This window comes from Festucalex cinctus, chromosome 2 (genome assembly GCF_051991245.1).
Source record: "Festucalex cinctus isolate MCC-2025b chromosome 2, RoL_Fcin_1.0, whole genome shotgun sequence".
Lineage (NCBI taxonomy): Eukaryota > Metazoa > Chordata > Actinopteri > Syngnathiformes > Syngnathidae > Festucalex > Festucalex cinctus.
Window position 1 is genome coordinate 28,719,517 of NC_135412.1, and position 21,160 is coordinate 28,740,676.

Sequence of the window (21,160 nt, forward strand, 5' to 3'; positions counted from 1 at the left end):
TTGTAGCATCTTCCTTACACCTACACATAGCCTACTGTACATGTTTGTGATATAAGAATGTATCAATTTATCCCAAAAAAATCTGCATACCAAGAGATTTTGGACAATTCCATGCTCTCAACTTTGTGGGAATAATTTTGAGCTGGCCGCGTCCTCTCCCAACATGACTGTGTACGAAGCAAGGTCCATTAAGACATGGATGACAGAGTTTGGTGTGGATGAACTTGACTGGCCTTCACAGAGTCCTGACCCAACCTGATATAACACCTTTGGGATGAATTTGAGTGGAAACTGACAGCTCAACTTTCTCATCCAACATGATCCTGATCAGTGTGTGACCTCACAAATGTGCATGTACAATTACACATTTTATTTACAACACAAAATCCACAATAACTCATTGAGGCCATGTTTTAGCCAAGATTTAAAATTGATAATTTTATTTTAAATCCATTGTCTTTATACAGGCTTATAATTGTAATAATTATATTTTTATTTTCAATTATAACTCTTGATAAAACGCAACCCAGAACATATGGACATGCCATACACACATACATATCCACAATAAATAGTAGGCATAGAACTTTGGATCACATTAACACTAGTGAACGTTTTAATGAACATTGGTACAATATCAAGTTTGTGGCTTCATAGGAGAATGATGAAAACTCTTTGAGGTGAACATACATGTATGAAAACAAATGTGCTGTGTCTGAAACACGGATGCAATACATCCAATTTCATGATACCGGATAACTGCATAGAAATTATTGTATTTCAGTTTTTAAAGGTGCAGGACTAGGTGGTTGTGATTGCATTTCAATTTTTAAGAGTTCAGGACTTTGTATTTCAATTATTAAGGGTGCAGGACTAGGCGTTTGTGACCGAGTACTACTGTAAGAGTGTTCGATACAGATTCTCTTGACTAGTATTTCAGAAGATAGGTTGGCGTCCTTGCTGCCCCGCTTTTGAGGGAGCCTCCTTGGATGTTTTGGCTGGACCATTTTGTACGCAAACAATGTTGGTACAGAATCTGGACGTAATTTCTTCAGCCCATCTTGTCTAGTTTCATACTGGGATCTCTCGAAGTGTTTCTGCAGAGAAATAAAGTAACAGTGTTAATTTATATCTACTGCCATCACACACAAGGACTGAAGATAACTTGTAGCACATGTTTTTCATTTTAAAAAAACTAAATAAATAAATACTGGAATCTCCAGTCTTTTCTTTGTGCTTCATCAAAATTACAACTAATTATGACGTAATGTTCAAAACAATTGTATATCCCTAAAATAAACGATAGTGATATCAAAATTTTACAATCCAAAAGTAGTCATTCAGACTCAACGTTAGGGCCGTTGGTATACAACGTCTAGAACTCTATAATTGAATTTATGTTTACAGGAAAAAAAAACGTGCAAGTGCTGAGGTGAGGTGAGGTTGGCACACAGCTCCTCTCCACCTTGTTCGGCATCCAAGGGAAAATTAAGTTTAACAAAAGTAGCACCGCAGATTGTACACTCATTGAACGAGGCCGAAGGCTGCTTTGCAGTCCCACATACTTCAAATCATTTTATTTTACTTACTTCGCACAAAAATGAAGTGTTATTTGCTTTCCAATCCTTTCGTCTGACGTTCACTTCCCACAATTTCCTCCTCTGTGGATCTCTAGGGAAGCGATGCATCATAATACCTCTGCCAGGTCGTTGTGAGCAATGCTTTGCTGAGCAACAAGGCATGATTGGAACATGAAAGTAATCTGAACAGTGCTGCAGAAACACCTATCGCAAAATACGAAATCGCAGCAGCAGGGTAGCAACATGGCGTCCATATGTCATGTGACCAGCAGTTGTCCAATCACAGCCAGTAGTAGCCCTGAAACCGATTGGCCAAACTCTCTCTGCTCGTAATGAGCCATGTCGGCCGCCTAGTAGTGAATGGCGATATTACAATTTAAAACTACAGCCGATCCATATTTCTAGTTCAGCACCCGCAAATTTGTGTATTCGCGGATTTATGATTATTTCATTAAAGTTTGATTATTAAATATAATATTTTTTCTTGAATTGCCCCTCTAAACCGCATGCAGCGTGACACCAGTTTCAAACCCTTTGGATTAGGAACGATTTTTGAACTAACGGTATATCAATTGCGAATCAAGGCATGAGATCAAATACTTTTGGTAGACTGTAGTGTGTGCCTTGGTTCACTAAAGGTTGAAAAAAATATGTAAATTTTTTAAATCACTTGTTTAATCCAAAGACCGACTGACTCGAACTTCCACTGAACCCATGGCGTGACATTGGACGCAGCGCCCATGCGCAATGTGCTTTCTCGCAATATCACGGAACAAAAATGTCTCACTTTGTGTTTTTTTTCTGGGGACCAGACTAAAATACTAATTGGGCCGCTGGGCGGGTGTGGTTGTTTTTGTTTGATTGTAGTATCGCGATGATCACTTCGTTATCTTGCACTCAATGCCTTATTAAATGACACAATTTCGATTTTCAGCGTCTTTCTCATTCGATGATCAGGAAAAACAAATGGAGTATGACCTCCTGTCCACGTAAGCAATAGACAATCTTTGATCGATGTAAACCATCCGTGTGCGGTGTGCGTGGAGAAGCGGAGAACATTGGCTTTAAGGATGGGGAAGAAACAGAAGAAATCCGGGGAGGACAGGTAAAGAAAGCACCCGCGAGGGCTAACGCAGGGTTTGCCCTCAGTGTCACGCGGCGGCACTGAGCGCCACGACGAAAACCTGTGCGGTGGCGCCATTGCGTTCCTCGGTTCGTTTAGCAGCTAACTAAAGCTAACCACGAGTCGGCGGGTGCGAGAGTGGAGGGAATGACGAAGTACTTGTGGAAATAGCACAGTTGAACAAATATTACCCATTAAGTCAGGGTGGTCACGCATTGTGCGCCTAGGCCGCTCAAAGCCGATCTCGGCGCTCTGCGCGTGTGTATTAGCTGAAATTCAGTCGTGTTAGCCGGCTAGCGCTAGCATCCAGCTGATTAGCAAATGAAGCCAAAGAGTCACCTAAAGATTACTCTGCTACTACCTTTACTTACATGCCTGATTCGTTGCGTAAATATTGGTCGTTCAAGCCTCACAAAAGGCACTAGAAAGTTTTGTGTTACGTTTGTCATCACGAAAAATAGCACTGTTTTGTAAAATATAACCATAAAATCTTAATAAAAGAGCATGAAAACTTATGAAGCGTGATTAAGTCAAAACTCACACCGTGATAGTGTGTGCCTTTAAGGGGCAAGGCCGAATAATGAGTGACGTCAGGACTAGGTGTTGTCCAGGCTTGTTCTGTTTCATTATAACCAGGATTGGGCAATTCAGGTCGAAAAGTAAAAACCCTGAAACAGTTTTGCTTTAGCCACAGGTGTTTTTACTCAACAGGTGAATATGAGCTTGTTTGAGTAAGAAGCACCTATAGCTAAAGCCCATCTGTGAAAGTTTTTTTTTTTACCTGGATTCCCAAACTTTGGGTATAACAAGTTTTAACAATTCAATTCGTATCGCAAATTTTAATTGTTGATTTGAATCAGGAATATTGGTTTGTTTAGAACAGGGGTGTCAAACTCATGTTTGCTCAGGGGCCACATGGAGGAAAATATTTGTTACCAAGTGGGCCACATCAGTAAAATAACGGTATATAACTTAAAAATGATTGCCGTCAATTATATGCAGATTTTCGCTGTTTTTGTGCCAGCCCTAAATTACGGAGCTCAACTGTAATCATATTGTCCCAAAAAATAATACAAATGCAAATGGAACGTGGCAACACTGAATTCTGGACGTGTTAAATCTACCTGTTGTGCATATATATTGTTCCCAGAATGCATCGCATGGCACAGTTAATGACGTTATAAAGACGCTAATGCTTGTCATATTTGTTTGTGTTACCAGTAATTGAATTTGTGTCGTATTTAACACGTTTGTCGGTCTATGATTAAAAATAAATAAATAAAATAATAATAATAATAATAATAATAATAATAATAATAATAATAATTAAACAAACCGCAACTTTAACTTGTGTGTAAAATAATGACATCCAGGACGATTCTCCCATACAAGTTGCATTGCTCATCTGAGGACTGCTTGTGAAGTTACAACTTTTATATATTTTGATTGTGGTTGGCTGATTAATTAGTCCGCCATTACAATTTTTTTTTTCTTTTTTTTTTTTTTTTAACTTTACAAAATTATTTCACGGGCCTGATCCGGCCCGCGGGCCTTATGTTTGACACCCCTGGTTTAGAAGGATACAGACCGGCATGAATCAATTACTTGAAATTGGTTTTGTGAATGTGACAGGCTTTTGAAGTTCCCTGACGCTAGCCTGACCGGACCTGCACAAATTTAAAAAATAAATAAAATACAAACAACATAACATGCTTAATTTCAATATATATTTAAAAAAATTCACAATTTTGTGTTTTATCCACTTAAAATTATCACTCATCTGAACTTTATACCATGCTGTACATGTTCTTCTTCTTTTTTTTTTTTTTTTTTTTTTTTTTTGTGTGCATCAAGTTAAAACCTGGCGGCACGGTTGATGAGTGTTTAGCAAGTCCGCCTCCTAGTTCTGAGGACTCAGGTTCGAGTCCAGGCTCCGGCCTTCCTGGGTGGAGTTTGCATGTTCTCCCGTGCATGCGTGGGTCTTCTCCGGGCACTCCGGTCTCCTCCCACATTCCAAAGACATGCATGGCAGCTTAATTGGGCGCTCTGAATTGTCCCTAGGTGTGCTTGTATGCGTGGATGGTTGTTCGTCTCTGTGTGCCCTGTGATTGGCTGGCAACCAGTCCAGGGTGTCCACCGCCTACTGCCCAAAGCCAGCTGAGATAGGCTCCATCACCCCCCACGACCCTTGTGAGGAATAAGCGGTCAAGGCGATGGATGGAAGTTAATTGAAGTTGAAGTTTATTGAACATGTAAACATAACATATACACATAAACAAATAGCAAGTAAAAACAGAGAAAGAAAAAGAAAAAAACTCATAACATTCATTAGAAATTGTTTACATGTCCAAAGGGAGTAGGAAGAAGTTAAAAACTTATCTAATCCTACCCCTTATTCTTTACATCTTATTTCAACAGTAAATTCGCACATCACAATAAAATAAAACGTACAATTATACTCATGTGGAGAACCCCACTTCAACACACGTACAATTGCCAATAGCGCATGTGCATGAATTTCCTAGGCGCACACCGCAACAATACATCAACATACTCGCACATACAACCCTCATCACCCAATAAAACAAAAACACAACTTGCAAAAATATTTACAGAACTAATGTTTTCTAAATGGCTTAAATAATACAGCATATTGATGTTAAATTTGAAACGTATTGTATTATACCATGAATATAGAGGTCCCTTGTCTTTAGGGCCGCCACAACAACGTCCTAAAATCTCTGCTCGAAGAAGGAAAGGTGTTGAGTGGCTCTTTCAGTAGTTTAACCACCACCAGAGTGTGAATGTACGAGTATGTGGATAACGTAAAACGCCATATAAATCAGATACACTCTTATTGGAAACTTGTGTTTACCTTTTACATCGATTGTAGTTTAGTGATTCCCAACCACATTTGCATTGGGTGCATTAATGTGCCACAAGAAATAATCTCATTTCACTGAGTTGTGCCAAAAAATTGTCTGTGCTCGCGATGTATAGTGATAGGTTGAGCAATTTGTGCTCTTCCTCGAGATGGCAGATGGTAGTGGTACAATTAAGTTGTGTATCCACTTGTTGCCATTCATGCAACAAAAGAATAGCTTTACTAAACAGGCCCAAATTTCACACCACATAAATTTTGCTAGGGGCTGATGAGCAGTCAACGCTGTGAGCAAGTTGGTGAGTCAGCAGCGTGTGTTTTTGTTCCAACAAAGGGACTAGAATGAGCAGGTTTATGAGAGTGTTTGTTTGACCCTCTGATTTTGACTCCATCAGCACTAAAGATGACGACATTGATGCTCTGGCAGCAGAGATCGAAGGAGCTGGAGCCTCAAAGGAGTCAAAAGGGAAGAAGAAGAAAAAGGGAGCCAAGAAGGATGACTATGAGTATGTGACATCCTGTTTTCCCTTCATCTCTCATCTTTAGTGAATCATCTTTAATATGTTTTCTTTTTTTGCTGCTGCAGTGAGGATGACATCTTGAAGGAGCTGGAGGAATTATCCTTGGAGACACATGGTGGACAGGGGATGGTAAAGCAGTCTTCGTATACTCAGCACATTTGTCAATAGGGTTGCAATTCGGCGGGAATTTTCAAAGTTGGAAACTTTCCATGGGAATTTGTGAGAATAGATCAGGAATTTCCTAAATTGATGGTTGGCTATCTAATAGGGAACTTTTTTGAGTTGCAAGAGGTTGCTTGGTTGTTTTGTGTTTTTGTTTTTGCTGCGTGTTGCGTGCAAACATTTATTGTACGAAGAAGCCTTTTTTCTGTTCTCTTTTGCAAGCAAGCAGGTCTCTAATAAAAAAGTGTGCTTCTTTAAAGCAGGTTATTGCAAATCACTCCCAGGTAGAAGCTTACTGTAAAACTAAACTTAAAACAATTCGAAGTACAAAGTTGTGTATTTAGCTGAGCCACATAACTTGGCCGTTCCATCCCTGTGAATATTCTCATTCATCAATTTCATTTGCAGGGCAATTGAGATCTTTGCCTTATGTAAATGTTAGCTTAATGCTAACATTTAGTCCAAAACACATTTGTCAATCAAACACCTACTGGCATTGACATTGCAGTAACAAACATTTGAACAGAAATGGTGGATCAACATGTATAACACGTGAATGTATTTTTATTTATTTTGCTTGAATTAGTGATAGTTTGTAAATATTTCAATTGGTTTGATAGGGGTTGACGTAATAGTTAAGCCAACATTCATGCTTTTATTCTTCATTGAAACAATTGCTCAATTAAATACTTGAAACTTGATATGCTAACTGAACCAAGAAATCTGTTGAGGTGTTGTGCCTGTTACTTGTGCTATTATGCATGAATGTCGGCTTATGACAAAACACAACGTTCAACTTCATATTTCTTCAATGTTCCACCCCTTTGGAACCCAATTTGTGGTGGGATGCAAATGTTTCTTCACCAAGTTGCCTTCAACTTTGTTTCCTTGTAGAAAGATGTTGCTGTGGAAAATGATGTGGAGCCTCCAAAAGCAGAGAAGAAGAAAACCAGGAAGGGAAAGGTGCAGAGTGCCAGCCCTGAGGAAGTGGAGAACAATAAAGCTGAAGGTGCAGATGATGAGCTGAGGAACGGACAGCAGAAGAAGGTGGGGTGGAGAAGAAGTTATTGCTAATTTGTATTGATTTTTTTTAAACCTGCCTGTTGTTAATAATGTTAGTATTGCACCTCAAGGTGGCACTTTCTGCTCCATCCGAATCTGATGAGGAGAGCGGTTCACGTACTCGTTTGAAGACCAAAGGAGGGAAGGAAGATGCCAAGAGACCTTCAGGCTCTGGCGAAGGCGACAATGAAGGCGTGGCTAAAAACCAGAAAGATGTTGACTCTGAGGACGATGAGGAATTCACCTCACGGAGGGACAAAAAAAACAAGAACAAGGGAAAAGCTGCAAAGAGCGACGACGAGGACGAACAGGAGGAAGACAGCGGCCCCAAGATGAAGACGGCGGCCCAAAAGAAAGCGGAGAAAAAGGAGCGGGAGAAGAAGAAGAAGGAGGAGGAGAGGCTCAAGCAAAAGAAGCTGAAGGAGAAGGAGGCCAGCGAGGATGTCAAAAAAGACCCGGAGAAGAAGACTGCAGAGGCTCCACCCCCACAGGTGCTCCCTGTCGCAGGTGTAGATATGAATGAACAGGAGGGAGCAGAGCCAGGAGATGACGGTAAAGTTTCTGCCACATGCAATTTAAAAAAAAAACAAAAAACAAATAAAACAAGAATCAATGTGTTGTTTTTGTTGTTTAGATGAGGGTGACAAGAAGAAGAAGGATAAGAAGAAGAAGAAAGGAGAGAAGGAGGAAAAAGAAAAGGAGAAGAAAAAAGGTCCAAGCAAGGCCACGGTGAAGGCCATGCAAGAAGCTCTGGCCAAGATGAAAGAGGTGTGGTGGCAAAAGTGTGGAGGAGAACACACTGGTTATTATGGTCCACAGATATCAGAACTCCTTTTCGTCTCTGTAGGAGGAGGAGCGTGCCAAGAAGGAGGAGGAGGAGCGCATTAAGAGGCTGGAAGAGCTGGAGCGACAACGTTTGGAACAGGTAAAAAACAAAACAAAAACAGACAACCGAACGAACTCCGCTGTTGAAGAGGGCGCTTCAAATGTGCCATTAAAAAAATAATAATTGGGGGTCAAGTGATTTTTCATTTTTTTAAATTATTTTTTGTATAAATCTGTTGATTTGAGTAATTGTCTCAGCCCTATAAAGTACATTCAGGGTTTTCAACAAATAACATAATTTCAACAACCCCACCAAAGACAAATCAGATTCAATAATTAATTTGACTTACGTAATAGAAAAGTACAAAAGATCAGATCCCATTGGGTCAGAAATGAAACCAAAAAGCAACCAATGGAGATGCTGAATATGACAAGCATACACTTTCGAGAGCAGTTTAAAAAAAAAAAAAAAAAAAAAAAAAAAAGACCAAAATTGAACAAGAATCAGACATGACCAGAACATATGATAGTACATTTGTTTTTTTAAGGTAAAAAAGAAGTTTGACTTCATTCCTGGTCTTTCTGTGGAACTCACGTTTGACCTCTGACACCTGGCAGGAACGTCTTGAGCAGGAGCGCAAGGAGAAGAAGAAGCAGAAGGAGAAGGAACGGAAGGAGCGTCTGAAGAAGGAAGGGAAGTTAATGACTAAATCCCAGAAGGAGGCTCGGGCTCGGGCTGAAGCCACCCTTAAAGTGCTGCAGGCTCAAGGTCTGTCGGCCAATCGGCTCGCTTCCCTCGTGGTTGACCACTTGCGGTTACTTGCCCTGTCATCAGCTGACCTGTGTCACTCTGCAGGAGTGGTGGTGCCATCCAAAGACTCTGTGCCAAAGAAGAAGCCGGTTTATATGGACAGGAGGAAGAAGAAGCAGCCCATCACGCAAACTCCAGAAGGTACGGTGAAATCACAAATTCCCCTTTTTGCATTTTTATTTGGCAGGTGTTTGCTGAATATCTCATTATTGGTTGTTAACTGCTTGCTACTTGTGTTTTTCTGCGTGATTGGACACATTTTTCAGGTATAAATTAACTTTTATGAGCAAAATTATAATCTATTGCCTTCAACTTTTTTCTCCATAGTGGCAAGATAAAACTGAATGGCAAGAAAGCATAAACAGAAAATTAAATCCAGTTAAACATTATTCTTATATATCCATTTTGTGGGCAATATGCTTGCTGGCAAGAATAATGTTTAACTGGATTTAATTTAATATATATATATTTTTTTATATATATTTGTCTTTTCTCCTCTTTTGATTCTTTAAAACATTTTTAAAAGTAAGTCATCAGATTTCAACTTCTCATTGAATAATTTCTCTTTTAGTTAGTTCTGCCTGAAAAGCAAACCAAATGGAAGTTAAACCAAAGCGACATTCATGCTTATTTTGTTTATTTTTTGAGAGCTCAGTATTGTTCATTAGGCAGTTTTACCAATTCAACATATCATCATCATTGCTCTTTTTTGTGTGCATGCGTGCGTGTTTGTGTTCCTTAATACACCTAAAACCTAATAAAAATCCCATACCCTTCACCTTGCCGGATACTTCAGAGTCCCGCCAGAGTCGTGAAGTTGTTAGGGGACCAGAGGAAGGATCATTCACGCCAATCATTAATTGATCGCTCAAGTACACCCATAGTTCAGTGTGAATCCAGAACAGCTGTCATTTATGTGTGATCCATTTAACAGAAACATCTGTGGTGACCTCGCCAACATCAGAAACTACTGAGGCTGTTGCCCCGGCGACTGAGGCGGTGACGCCGCCAATAGAGCCAGGTGAGAGGTAGGAGGTGTGTACATGTGGAGGATAGATGCGGCAAAATTTAACTCGGGTGGCTCCCGGCTTTTTTTGTGCGCGTGTTTTTTTTTTTAGAGGTGAAGGCAGATTTTGCCGTGGACGACTGGGAGGCCATTGCCAGTGATGAGGAGAAAGGTGAGTGTTGAAGCAGGATCGTTTGGAAGCATCTGCAGCCAGTTGCAACTGCTCACCCTTTGAGTGATCCTCTGCCAGAGTTAAAGAAAGTCCACATTGAGGTCAAAGAGGAGACCGTTGTCCCACCTCAGCCCACCGCCAGCGACGAAGAGGAGGAGGAAGAGGACGAAGACGATGAGGATGACGAGGAGGAGGAAGAAGAAGACGAGGAGGAGGAAAGCGAGGAAGCGCCAGAGGAGGAGATGGCAAAGGGGGTGGCGGGAGGTCAGGGGAAGAAGCAGCAGGCGAAGGAGAGTGAAGGTGAGAGCAGTGAGAGCGACGACGATGATGACGACGACGACAGGACCAAAGAGGAGCGTCTATACGATCGAGCCAAAAGGCGGATCGAGGTGAGTGTCCAGAGCAGCTGAGGAGTGAGCGCGCACCTCTTTTCACTCAACTGGATGTTTGTGTTGTCGTAGAAACGGAGAGCAGAAAACCTCAAGAACGTTGACATAAACAGACTGAGAGCTCCGGTCGTGTGTGTGCTCGGACACGTCGACACCGGGAAGACCAAGATCCTTGATAAGGTACATATCTCAAACTTCTTGCTGACTCCTTGACTCCGTCGGCTTATTGATTGGTATTGAGTTCACTTATCAACTGGAAGGCCAATGGTAATTAGGATGGCCACTTCCGTAAGGTCAAAAAGGAGGACATATTTTAAAAAATTAATAAGTGTTCCCTCACTATAACGCGGTTCACTTTTCATGGCCTCACTGTTTCGCAGATTTTTTTTTATTGCAATTTTGCATGCATTTTATTTTATTTTTTTTACTTTACAGTAATGCACCTGTTTTATAAAATTTATGAAGGTTTGAACATTGAGAATGTTTAAACAGGAGAAAAATGTGAAAAAATGTAAATGCCTCGATGAGAAAAGTGTATAAACTGTATGGTGAGGGGTTTTAGAGCCTTAAAACATTTGTAATGGATGTAAAACGAAGCTAACTACTTCGCAGATTTTATTTAATACGGGTATTTTTTGGACCTAACTGCGGAAAACGAGGGAACACTGAATATCAGACTCGCGGTGTATTTTCATCAACAATAAAGTTTTGGATGGTTTATAGATCATGTTTGTGTAACTAAATGGAAAAATAATGATAAGTCAAACTTCTTTTTGACAATGTATTCAGTATACAATACCATGTTTTTAATCCACTAGGCAGTGACATGCTTCTGTAAAAGTGTAACCTGCTACAAAACACAACTTATTTTGAAAAGCAAATAACAAGGAAAAAATGTCTTCAATGATGACGCACCTGCTGCTTGCCTCTTGCTTTTATGCTTTTCCGTCCCTGCATGATGTTCTGTGGCCCTGACTGCCCATGTCAACATCACACCAGCAAAGCGTGCAGAAACCATGAAACGAGTCTCGACTGCTTTTGGCCAGGAAATTGTGCTCTTTCGCCCATTCAATATTAAAAGATGTCCGGCGTTTTGGCATTTTTTGGTAGCGCTGCCTTTTTGCTGCTGTCAAAGAAGACGGCAAGGAAATGACATATAGTCTTATAGCCACATGTAGAGCTTTGTTTACATTTATTGAACCAATGATCTATGAGATTTTTAACTGAAGCCACTCTTGGCCTATAACAGACCAGTTGTGACAAATGTGGGGGGTCACATAAACTTAACTGCGGCTCATTTTCTTTCAAACGGAGGACAAACCAGCATGCTGCTTAGGGTTGTGCAGGACACATCACTGAAAATTAGAACTGTCTTGCCTAAATCAGGTCACCTGGTAATGTAGTGGTTCACATAGCCTAGAGCTTCCCCAGCCTAAGCATTGAAACTCCTCATGAAACGTGGCAATTACAGCTTCATTGCATCATGTCACTTTTTGTGTGTTTTCCTGTAAATGATTGATTTTCAACCACTGTGCCTCAGCAGTGTTCTGTGAGAGATCATCAGGTGTGAACGTAGTTGGTCAGAAAATGACACAACCAACTCCTGGATTAGAGTCTCTTCTTTCATCACGAAAAAAAAGAACATTTCTATCTGTTTCCGTTCTGCAGCAATTAGCAATAGTATATAGCTAAGTTTCATCATTATTCACAAATCTGTTTAGAACTGTGGGGAAATCAGCTTGTTTTCAACATGGCCCTGGTTGATCTCTTATACTCTGCTGCCACCTGCTGGCCGTTTTTGTAATAACTACCATTGCTTCAACCGTTCTCTGTAGTAGAGATTGCAGCAAAGCCTTCTATATGCTTTAGCATAAAAAAATTAAAACTTGTAAATACTTCTTTGGGACACTTAAAACATTTAAAATAGAACATAGTTATATGTTTTTGGGAGCAAATGAGTTAAGTGGGGGTGGTATGGCTCAGTGGTAGAGTGGTCCTCTCCCATCCATGAGGTTGTAGGTTTGATCCTCAGCCCTGCTGACCATGTCAAAATGTCCTTGAGCAAGACACTGAACCCCGATTTTCTCCCAGTGGACGTGGCAGGTCCCTGCATGGTAGTAATGGGTGAATGTGAGGCTTTGTAAAGCGCTTTGGGCAATTATTTAAGCATATTTATTTGTAGTGACAGTTCAGCAAATGATGTAAGTAAATGAAAATTCAACAAAGACATAATTTTGCTGAAACAAATGTTAACCTTTTACCAAAAAATTGAATAAAAATCGACTCGCATTACTGAGTGAAGATCTACTGGAAGTTACTGTGACATAAACAGAGTAACTTTCCAAACAGAAAATAATTTTCCCGTCTCCAGCTACGTTTGTGCAGTGTTTGTGTTTTAATAATGTCGTGGATGACTGAGCAAAAATATGTTTTCTATTAAGCCATATTTAGTGCTGTTCTAGCAGGTTAAAGACATTATAAGGCCCCATTGCTATTTGCTGCAGTTTTTTGGCTGTATTTACACTATTAGTTCAAGTACCACAAGGCAGATTCTGCTGTTAAATTCCAAAGTCAAGGCACAACTATACTACGGTAGTTTTGTAATGCAGATTCGTCAACTGGTGTGTGTGGTTATTCCAAATAAGTGTAGGAAAAGGGATGGTTTCTGGCTCTGAACTTGTTTCTGGCTCTTTTTTTGCGTTCTCATTCGCACAGCTGCGACACACCCACGTTCAGGACGGCGAGGCAGGAGGAATCACACAGCAGATCGGTGCCACAAACGTCCCGAAAGAGACGATCGAGGAGCAGACCAAGATGGTGAAAAATGTACGACCGTGACGCTGAAGACACAACAAAACAGGAGAGACACAAATTGTTGCAAAGTTTTCATTGTTTGTGTATGTGTGTAGTTTGACAGAGAAGGCATGAAGATTCCTGGCATGTTGATCATCGACACACCAGGGCACGAGTCGTTCAGGTTAGAGATGTTAAACGTGTTTAACCAAAAAGAACAGGATCATGCGACCTAGTGTGATTTTTGCCCTTGTACTCGATCAGTAACTTGAGGAACCGAGGCAGCTCCCTATGTGACATCGCCATACTGGTGGTGGACATCATGCACGGTTTGGAGCCTCAGACCATCGAGTCCATCAACCTGCTCAAGGAGAAGAAGTGTCCCTTCATTGTGGCTCTAAACAAGGTGACTTTCTGTCAAGCCGCCTCGAGGTGTCTCTTCCTAGTGGAACTGACTAGCAGCTGATCTTCTAATTCAGATTGACCGTTTGTACGACTGGAAGAGGAGTCCTGAGACGGACGTGTTGGCGACGCTGAAGAAGCAGAAGAAAAACACCAAGGACGAGTTCGATGAGAGGGCAAAGGCCATCATTGTGGAGTTTGCTCAGCAGGTGAACGTTGATGGGCTTTACGAGGGTGTGCTTAATTTAGGGCTGTCACTATTGTTTTGAGAATTGATTATTCCATTGATGAAAGCCGCGAGAGTGGAGACGTCATTTGGTTTTGTTTTGACCATTTCTTGGTCACTTAGTGGATGCAATGCATCAGAATACACACGAGAGTGTGTCCTGGAATTTTATTTGAGCATTTATGGCTGACAGATTCACGGAAGTTATGAAATAAATGACGCGATTGATGACGGTGCAGGAGTAATTTGACATGGCCCTGGTTGATCTCCTTTTCTCTGCTGCCACCTGCTGGCTGTTTGTGTAATAACTACCATTTCTGCAACCGTTCTTTGCAGTTGAGAGGCTGTATCAAAGCCTTATGTATGCTCTAGCATAAAAATAAAATAAACGTATAAATATGTCTTTGGGACACTTAAAACATTTAAAAAAAAACGTATTTACATGTTATTGGGAGCAAATGAGTTAAAATAGTTGATTTATTTTTTATGTGTGTTATTGATTACTTGTCGATTTTGACAGCTCTAGATTAATTGTCATAGAAACTTCCTGATTAGAAAATCTCCAGAATTGTCCAAATGTTGTCAAAATCTGCTGCTCTGACCTGCCGTCACGTTGTTGGATGTCGACAGAGTCTCAACGCCGCCCTGTTCTACGAAAACAAGGACCCGCGGACCTTTGTGTCGCTGGTTCCCACATCGGCTCACAGCGGCGACGGGATCGGAAATCTCATTGCGCTTCTGGTCGAGCTCACTCAGACCATGTTGGCCCGCCGGGTCGCACATTGTGAAGAGCTCCGGGCTCAGGTCATGGAGGTAACAGAGTTTACCTGAAACCAACTGGGGAGGGGGAAAAAAAAAAAAAAAAAGTCTGATTTTGCCTTGTATGTCAGGTCAAAGCTTTGCCTGGGATGGGCACGACCATCGACGTCATCCTGATCAACGGATGCCTACGGGAAGGCGAGACCATCATCGTCCCCGGAGTGGACGGACCAATCATCACGCAGATTAGAGGGCTGCTCCTCCCACCTCCTCTTAAAGAGCTCCGGGTCAAGGTACAAACTAGTCACGACAACGGCAACACATTTTAATGTGCTCACCTGGACTTAGACCACATCCATTGATAGGTTGCTTATTATATATATTTTTTGTTAAATGAAAAATAAATATAAAATGATTGCAAAAAAAAAAATGCGCCAAAAATTCATATACGAGATCTGTCCCATCAATATATAATGTCCATAAAGTTTCTTTAACATTAAAAGAATTTATTACAGAGGCAGTTGTTGAGATATTTTAACTAGATTTTTTTTCTTTCTTCATAAGTGTTTATTAAAGTTTTTTTTTTTTTTTCCCCTTCATTTTGATAGACCTTTATATGGGTGCCATTATATTCACATCAAGACGGTACTCGACAGTACTTGCTGTAGGATAGCCTCAACATCAATTTCCCATCCATCAACACAGTATCTGAAACACAAAATTTTAATGTGAATAAAAAGTGTAATAAACACTGATGAAAGTAAAACAAAGCTGGCAAAGATATCTCATCAACTGCCTTTGTAATTTATTTTATTTTTTTATTGTAAAACTATGGACACCCTGTACTACTTGACACCAATTACTACTTTCCTATTAGCCATTAAGTACTTGGAGGCATCTTAGAACATTTTTCTTGAAAAAACATTTTTTTCAGGTGATTAATGTTGTTGTTGTTGTTGTTGTTGTTGTTATTATTATTTTTATTATTATTATTATTTGTTTGTGATGTATTATTAAGCCTTCTTACTGCATGTCATTATTGCTCAACTAATTGATTGTTTCCTCCTAAAAATACTTAAAAAAAAATAAAATAAAAAAAAATAAAAAAAAATCTTTCTCTTTCTTTTTTTTTTCTTTTTCTTTTTTTCTAAATGATGTAGAACCAATATGAGAAGCACAAAGAAGTCTCGACATCTCAGGGTGTGAAGATTCTGGGTAAAGACCTGGAAAAGACGTTGGCGGGGCTCCCCCTGCTGGTGGCACACAAAGATGATGAAATACCTGTCCTGAGGGTAGTGTACTTCCCCTCTCTGTTACACTTTCACACACACTTGCAGGATCAATGCAGCTGATCTCTACTTCTGGCCTTTTAGGATGAACTCATCCTTGAGCTCAAGCAAACTCTGAGCTCCATCAAGCTGGAGGAGAAAGGCGTTTACGTGCAGGCGTCCACGCTGGGATCACTCGAGGCTCTGCTCGAGTTTCTGCGCACATCGAAAGTACCCGTGAGTACTTTACGGCCCACGACGTTTTTTGCGCCAGAGATGACAAACTGGCATAGAAAGAAATAAAACCAAATGTGTGTGCAGTACGCTGGCATTAACATCGGTCCGGTCCACAAGAGGGACGTGATGAAGGCCTCAACCATGTTGGAGCACGACCCACAGTACGTCCGCTTCTCTTCACTTTCCTTATCGAACGAGCTGGTGTCCGCTCTCATGTTGCTTCGTCGCAACAGGTACGCTGTGATTCTCGCCTTCGACGTGAAGGTGGAGCGAGAGGGCCAGGAAATGGCCGACAGCTTCGGCGTCCGCATTTTCTCGGCGGAAATCATCTACCATCTGTTTGACGCCTTCACCAAGTACCGCGACGACTACAAGAAGTCCAAACAGGAGGAGTTCAAGTAAGGCGCAAACAAAATATTGCGCCAATGTTTGGTTGTGTGGCTGTTGATTGACAGCTTCTGTGTGTTTTTGTTTGCGTTCAGACACGTGGCGGTGTTTCCGGTGAAGATGCGCATCCTTCCTCAGTTCATCTTCAACTCCAGAGATCCCATCGTAATGGGCGTGTCTGTGGAAGCTGGCGTCTTACGGCAAGGGACGCCGATATGCGTTCCCAGTAAAGGGGTGAGTAAGCTTGCAAAGGGGTGGAAAGTTTCTCTTCATTTCCAGGGGAATTTAAGATGGGGAATTTTAGAAATATTTTTTCAATTTTCGCTCAATTTTCGTGCTGAAGGCTGTAATGTACTGTATTAATGGCGGTTCCATTCATTTTAATAGGAAAGGTCTTTTGAGTTACTAGTATGGATGAGCCAGATATCCGTACAACACGAGTATCTAGTATGGATAATTTTTTTCCAGATACGAACATCACCCGGATATAATTACTTATTATCCTTCTCTGACGCTCGAGCACTCCTCTCTCATTACTGCAGACGGCTTGTTTTTTCTTTGCCTTGTGCTCTCTCTCTCTCTCGCTCTCTCTCTCTCTCTCCTTTCTTTTCTCTCTTTTCTCTGGCACGTGATGGCCAGTAAGTCACACCCAGCCCCCACTTAGCCCATTTCCCCCTTCCCTACAACGCAAGGTTTTGTCTCTCCTTAATTTTCTTCTGCTCACTCATATTTCGGTTCATATGTTTGTCACTTACTTAGTAAATTTGTTTAGTTATGTATAGGGGTGTGAATTGCCTCGTACCTGACGATTCGATTCGTATCACGATTCACAGGTCACGATTCGATTCGATACCGATTAATCCCGATACGAATTTATAAGTCGATTTTTGCGATTTTTTTTCATTCAAATTTAGAAAATACTAATCAGTAAGCTTGTAGAGTGTAAGATTTATATGAAAATGTATTATTTATTTATCTGAAATTTCAGTCTTATAGAGGTTGTAATCTGTTTCATGTTTGAACAGCATTAAAATAAAATATTAAGGCTTAACTCATTCACTGCCAGTCATTATAGAAAACTTTTACATTTCCAATACTCACGTGATATTACATTCAATAATTATATATAAACCGAATCTACCAAATAACAGAATAGACTCCCTACTTTTTGTCCCGTCCCGTTCTTTTATAATTGACAGCAGAAAAATGTAGGTTTGCCAAAATACAGCCATTTCTCCCATGGACTCTGAAACTGTGTTTATTTCCTATAAAATGGGGCAATGATGTCATCTACCGGTGGTTGGGCATCAGTAAAGTTGTTTCCAAGTTTGATATTTACAGTGGAGCATGCTCAGATTCGCCCCCATTTAGCACCGCTCTAAAAAATACAATTGACAAGTATACTTGTCAAAGGCAGTGAATGAGTTAATGTTCCGTTCATATAACATTCTTCCATGCTCAAGGTGTGAATCCTAAAAAAAAAAAAAAAAATCGATTCTGCCGATTATTGAATCGATTCGAGAATCGCGCGATGTAGTATCGCGATATATCGCCGAATCGATTTTTTTTTTTAACGCCCCTAGTTATGTATGTTAGTATATATGTGTCATCGTGTCGGCTGTGCTTTTAAAGAGCTAAACGAGCTAATTAACTCTTACTGCCACACGTTAACCAAAAAACAACCCCTACAGTGCCAGCCAATTTCGAGCATTTTAACTCGTCTTTCAAGGAAAACAGCAACACAGGTACCAAATGAAAGATCACATTCCATTCTTACATTAGAAAAAGAAAGTGTGTTTCTACCTTATTCCGTTCTTTAGTAATCACATTTGAAAATAGGTCATTTGAGTGACATTGAGCGAAAATTGAAAAGAAAACAAACATCCGGTTTAGGCCTCGCACCCTCCGAACACAGATCCAGATAATAGATGGTTGAACAGATACAGATAGTGGTGTACAGTGTTCCCTCGTTTTCCACTGGGGTTAAGTTAAAAAAAAATATACCCGCAATAAATGAAAGTAGTTAGCGTTTTGTTTTACATTTATTATAAATGTTAAAGCCCCCCACCACACAGTTTATACACTTTTCTCAATGAGGCATTTACATTTTCTAACATTTCTCTTGTTTAAACATTCTCAATGCTCAAACCTTCATAAATTTTATAAAATTAGGTACATTACTATAAAAAAAAAAAAAAAAGAATGCAAAATTGCACTAAATCCGCGAGACCGTGAAAAGTGAACCGCGTTATAGCGAGGGAACACTGTACTCGCTCATCCCTAGTTACTAATATGGTCATGCTCAATGTACTTTCAAAAAATCTGGTAGTTTTAAAAAAATAAAAATCCCAAATTACATTTCAGTTTCTAGTTTAGGGGCTGCATTCAACGTTGTAAATTCCTAGTTTATTTCCATCAATTCTGATTGAAGGTTAACAAATTAGAACATTTTACAACCCTATTAGTGTTGGTGTAACGTGTGGCAAATGTTCCTGTTTGGTGACGTGTGCTTGCATGTTGCAGTTTGTGGACATCGGTGTGGTCACCAGCATCGAGATCAACCACAAGACAGTGGACAGCGCCAAGAAAGGTCAGGAGATCTGCATCAAGATCGAACCCATTCCTGGCGAGTCGCCCAAGATGTACGGCCGCCATTTTGAGGCCACCGACATTCTTGTCAGCAAGGTGAGTCCGCCTTGGACCAGTTTTCTGTCATCACGATTCAGGGCAAAAAATAGCAGCTGCTTATAACTCATGAGGATAAAAAACACAATAGTTTTACCTGGACAATTATGCTATTTGGCTACTGATATTATAGGAGTACTACACTCGTACTGCTTTGCCAACTATCACACTGATTGAATTGACATTGTTTCAGATCACGCGGGCGTCCATCGATGCGCTAAAAAACTGGTTCCGGGATGACATGCAGAAGTCGGACTGGCAGCTGATCATGGAACTGAAGAAGACCTTTGAGATCATATGAGCAGTTCGCACTTAAAAAAAAAAAAAAAAAAAAAAATGGAGGCACCTCTCTTCCTTGTCATGACACGGAATGAAAAGTTTTTTACCCGCGAGAACGCTCTCGTCCGGTGTGCCCCGGGTGAAGCAGTGCCACGCTGAAACATTTCAACTCTCAGTATCCCGACGTGCCTGTTGTCTTTCTTGTTCTCTGTTCTGATTCGTGGCTGCTGTTGCTTCCTGTCTCCGCCTCCAAACAGACAGACATTGACGAGCGTCACCAGCCCCTGCTTTTTGGGTCTGCCGAGGTGTGTTATGGTACCGTACAAGGAAACAACAGTGGCGACAGTAGCCAGTTGCAAAGACAACTTTGTGTTGATACGTTTTTTGCTGTGCGCTTTCTTGGCCATGTTGGCGGCGGGGGGAGTGGACACAAAAGGACAACCCTCGGAAATGTTTTACTTAAGTGCTGATGTAATAAATTCCCATGAAACTTGAACAGTGATGTGTTTGGTGTTTCTCCTAGTAAATGTGTTGTCTTTTGGCAGCTGAAAAACCACCAGTTTATGGGATTCCAAAATTCTCAGAGGCGTGGTCTGGCTGTGATTGACAGCAGCAACTCACTGAGGAGGTGCTGGATAGCAGAGCTCCTATGTCACCCCGGGTTTTCACCGGATGCGGTTGCGGTGCGGTCCGGCGACGCAAGCAATTAGATTCCATTCATTCGAATGGTGCAGTTTACACCGCTTGCGGGTGCGTTGCGTGTCGACTGCGTCTCAGCTGCGGCGTGCCGCAAGCCTTCCGCAAGGATAGACCTATTTTCTATTTTTGCCGGACGCCGCAGCGGTAGGCCTGCGGCAAATGGCAAGCTAGCACAAAACACATCGAGCGGGACAGGAAGACCGACGCAGTTTCAAAATAAATTTCCGGTTACCTTTCAGAATAAAACACTCGCCAGCTCCTATTTCGCAAGCTTTTCAGCAAAACGTGACGTGGGCATCGCCGGGCCATGTGCTCATTCACGGTTTAGACACCAGCGAACATGGACGAGGAGAGGTTTATATTGGAGGTGGAAAACCACAAAATAATATATGACACGGCACATCCTTTTTATAAGGACAACCAAAAAAAGGATGCTGCATGGAATCTCATAGCAGAAAAAGAAGAAAAGGTTAAATCAAAAGAAGTCCACCTCTCTTTCTGCTTCTCTGTTGAGCACAGACTTTCTGTATGTTTGTCGTTGTGAAATGCCACATGATCGCGTGCGCGCGGTCCCGCGAGACACGTTGGGAAGTGGGCGGCGACGGAGCTGCCGGACCGCAGCTGTGCGGAGCCGGTGTGAATTGACAAAAAAATTGACCCGTCCGGAGCACGCAGTCAAGACGCACCGCAACCGCACCGCAACCGCATCCGGTGAAAACCCGGGGTCACACTTTCCATTACGTAGCTGCGTGTAATAACCCTGCCTTCACGTGCTATGGAGTGCCACTCTAAATCTCCTACTTACCGAGTTTGTGTTCATGTGAGTTTGTTGTGATAGCAAAATTGTGTGTGCTACGTAATTGTGTAAGATTCTAAAACACCCTGCTGTGCTT

The 21,160-nt window shown here is 41.2% G+C and overlaps 1 protein-coding gene and 1 long non-coding RNA gene across 2 annotated transcripts; one reads left to right on the forward strand and one right to left on the reverse strand.

Moving 5' to 3' along the window:
- Positions 1–587: 587 nt before the first annotated feature.
- LOC144014422 (uncharacterized) lies at positions 588–3,017 on the reverse strand. Its single transcript, XR_013282462.1, has 2 exons — positions 1,590–3,017; positions 588–1,097 (listed from the first exon to the last, which is right to left on the reverse strand). It is a non-coding gene; the product is annotated as an uncharacterized LOC144014422 (long non-coding RNA).
- eif5b (eukaryotic translation initiation factor 5B) lies at positions 2,343–20,064 on the forward strand. Its single transcript, XM_077514280.1, has 26 exons — positions 2,343–2,685; positions 5,980–6,090; positions 6,171–6,234; positions 7,162–7,314; positions 7,401–7,881; positions 7,964–8,097; positions 8,177–8,254; positions 8,773–8,923; positions 9,011–9,106; positions 9,900–9,986; positions 10,084–10,143; positions 10,222–10,532; positions 10,605–10,712; positions 13,248–13,358; positions 13,442–13,509; positions 13,590–13,731; positions 13,805–13,936; positions 14,584–14,766; positions 14,844–15,005; positions 15,873–16,004; positions 16,086–16,217; positions 16,302–16,378; positions 16,451–16,615; positions 16,700–16,838; positions 19,128–19,289; positions 19,483–20,064. Exons 1-26 carry the CDS (start codon positions 2,651–2,653, stop codon positions 19,588–19,590), a joined length of 3,582 nt encoding a protein of 1,193 aa, XP_077370406.1. The 5' UTR covers positions 2,343–2,650; the 3' UTR covers positions 19,591–20,064.
- The last annotated feature ends 1,096 nt before the right edge of the window (positions 20,065–21,160 follow it).

Coding starts and splice junctions, on each gene's coding strand:
- eif5b (XM_077514280.1), top strand. CDS start 2,651: ATGGGGAAGAAACAGAAGAAATCCGGGGAGGACAG. Junction 13,359..13,441: donor AGACCAAGATGGTGAAAAAT/GTACGACCGTGA, acceptor GTATGTGTGTAG/TTTGACAGAGAAGGCATGAA. Junction 13,937..14,583: donor TTGTGGAGTTTGCTCAGCAG/GTGAACGTTGAT, acceptor GGATGTCGACAG/AGTCTCAACGCCGCCCTGTT.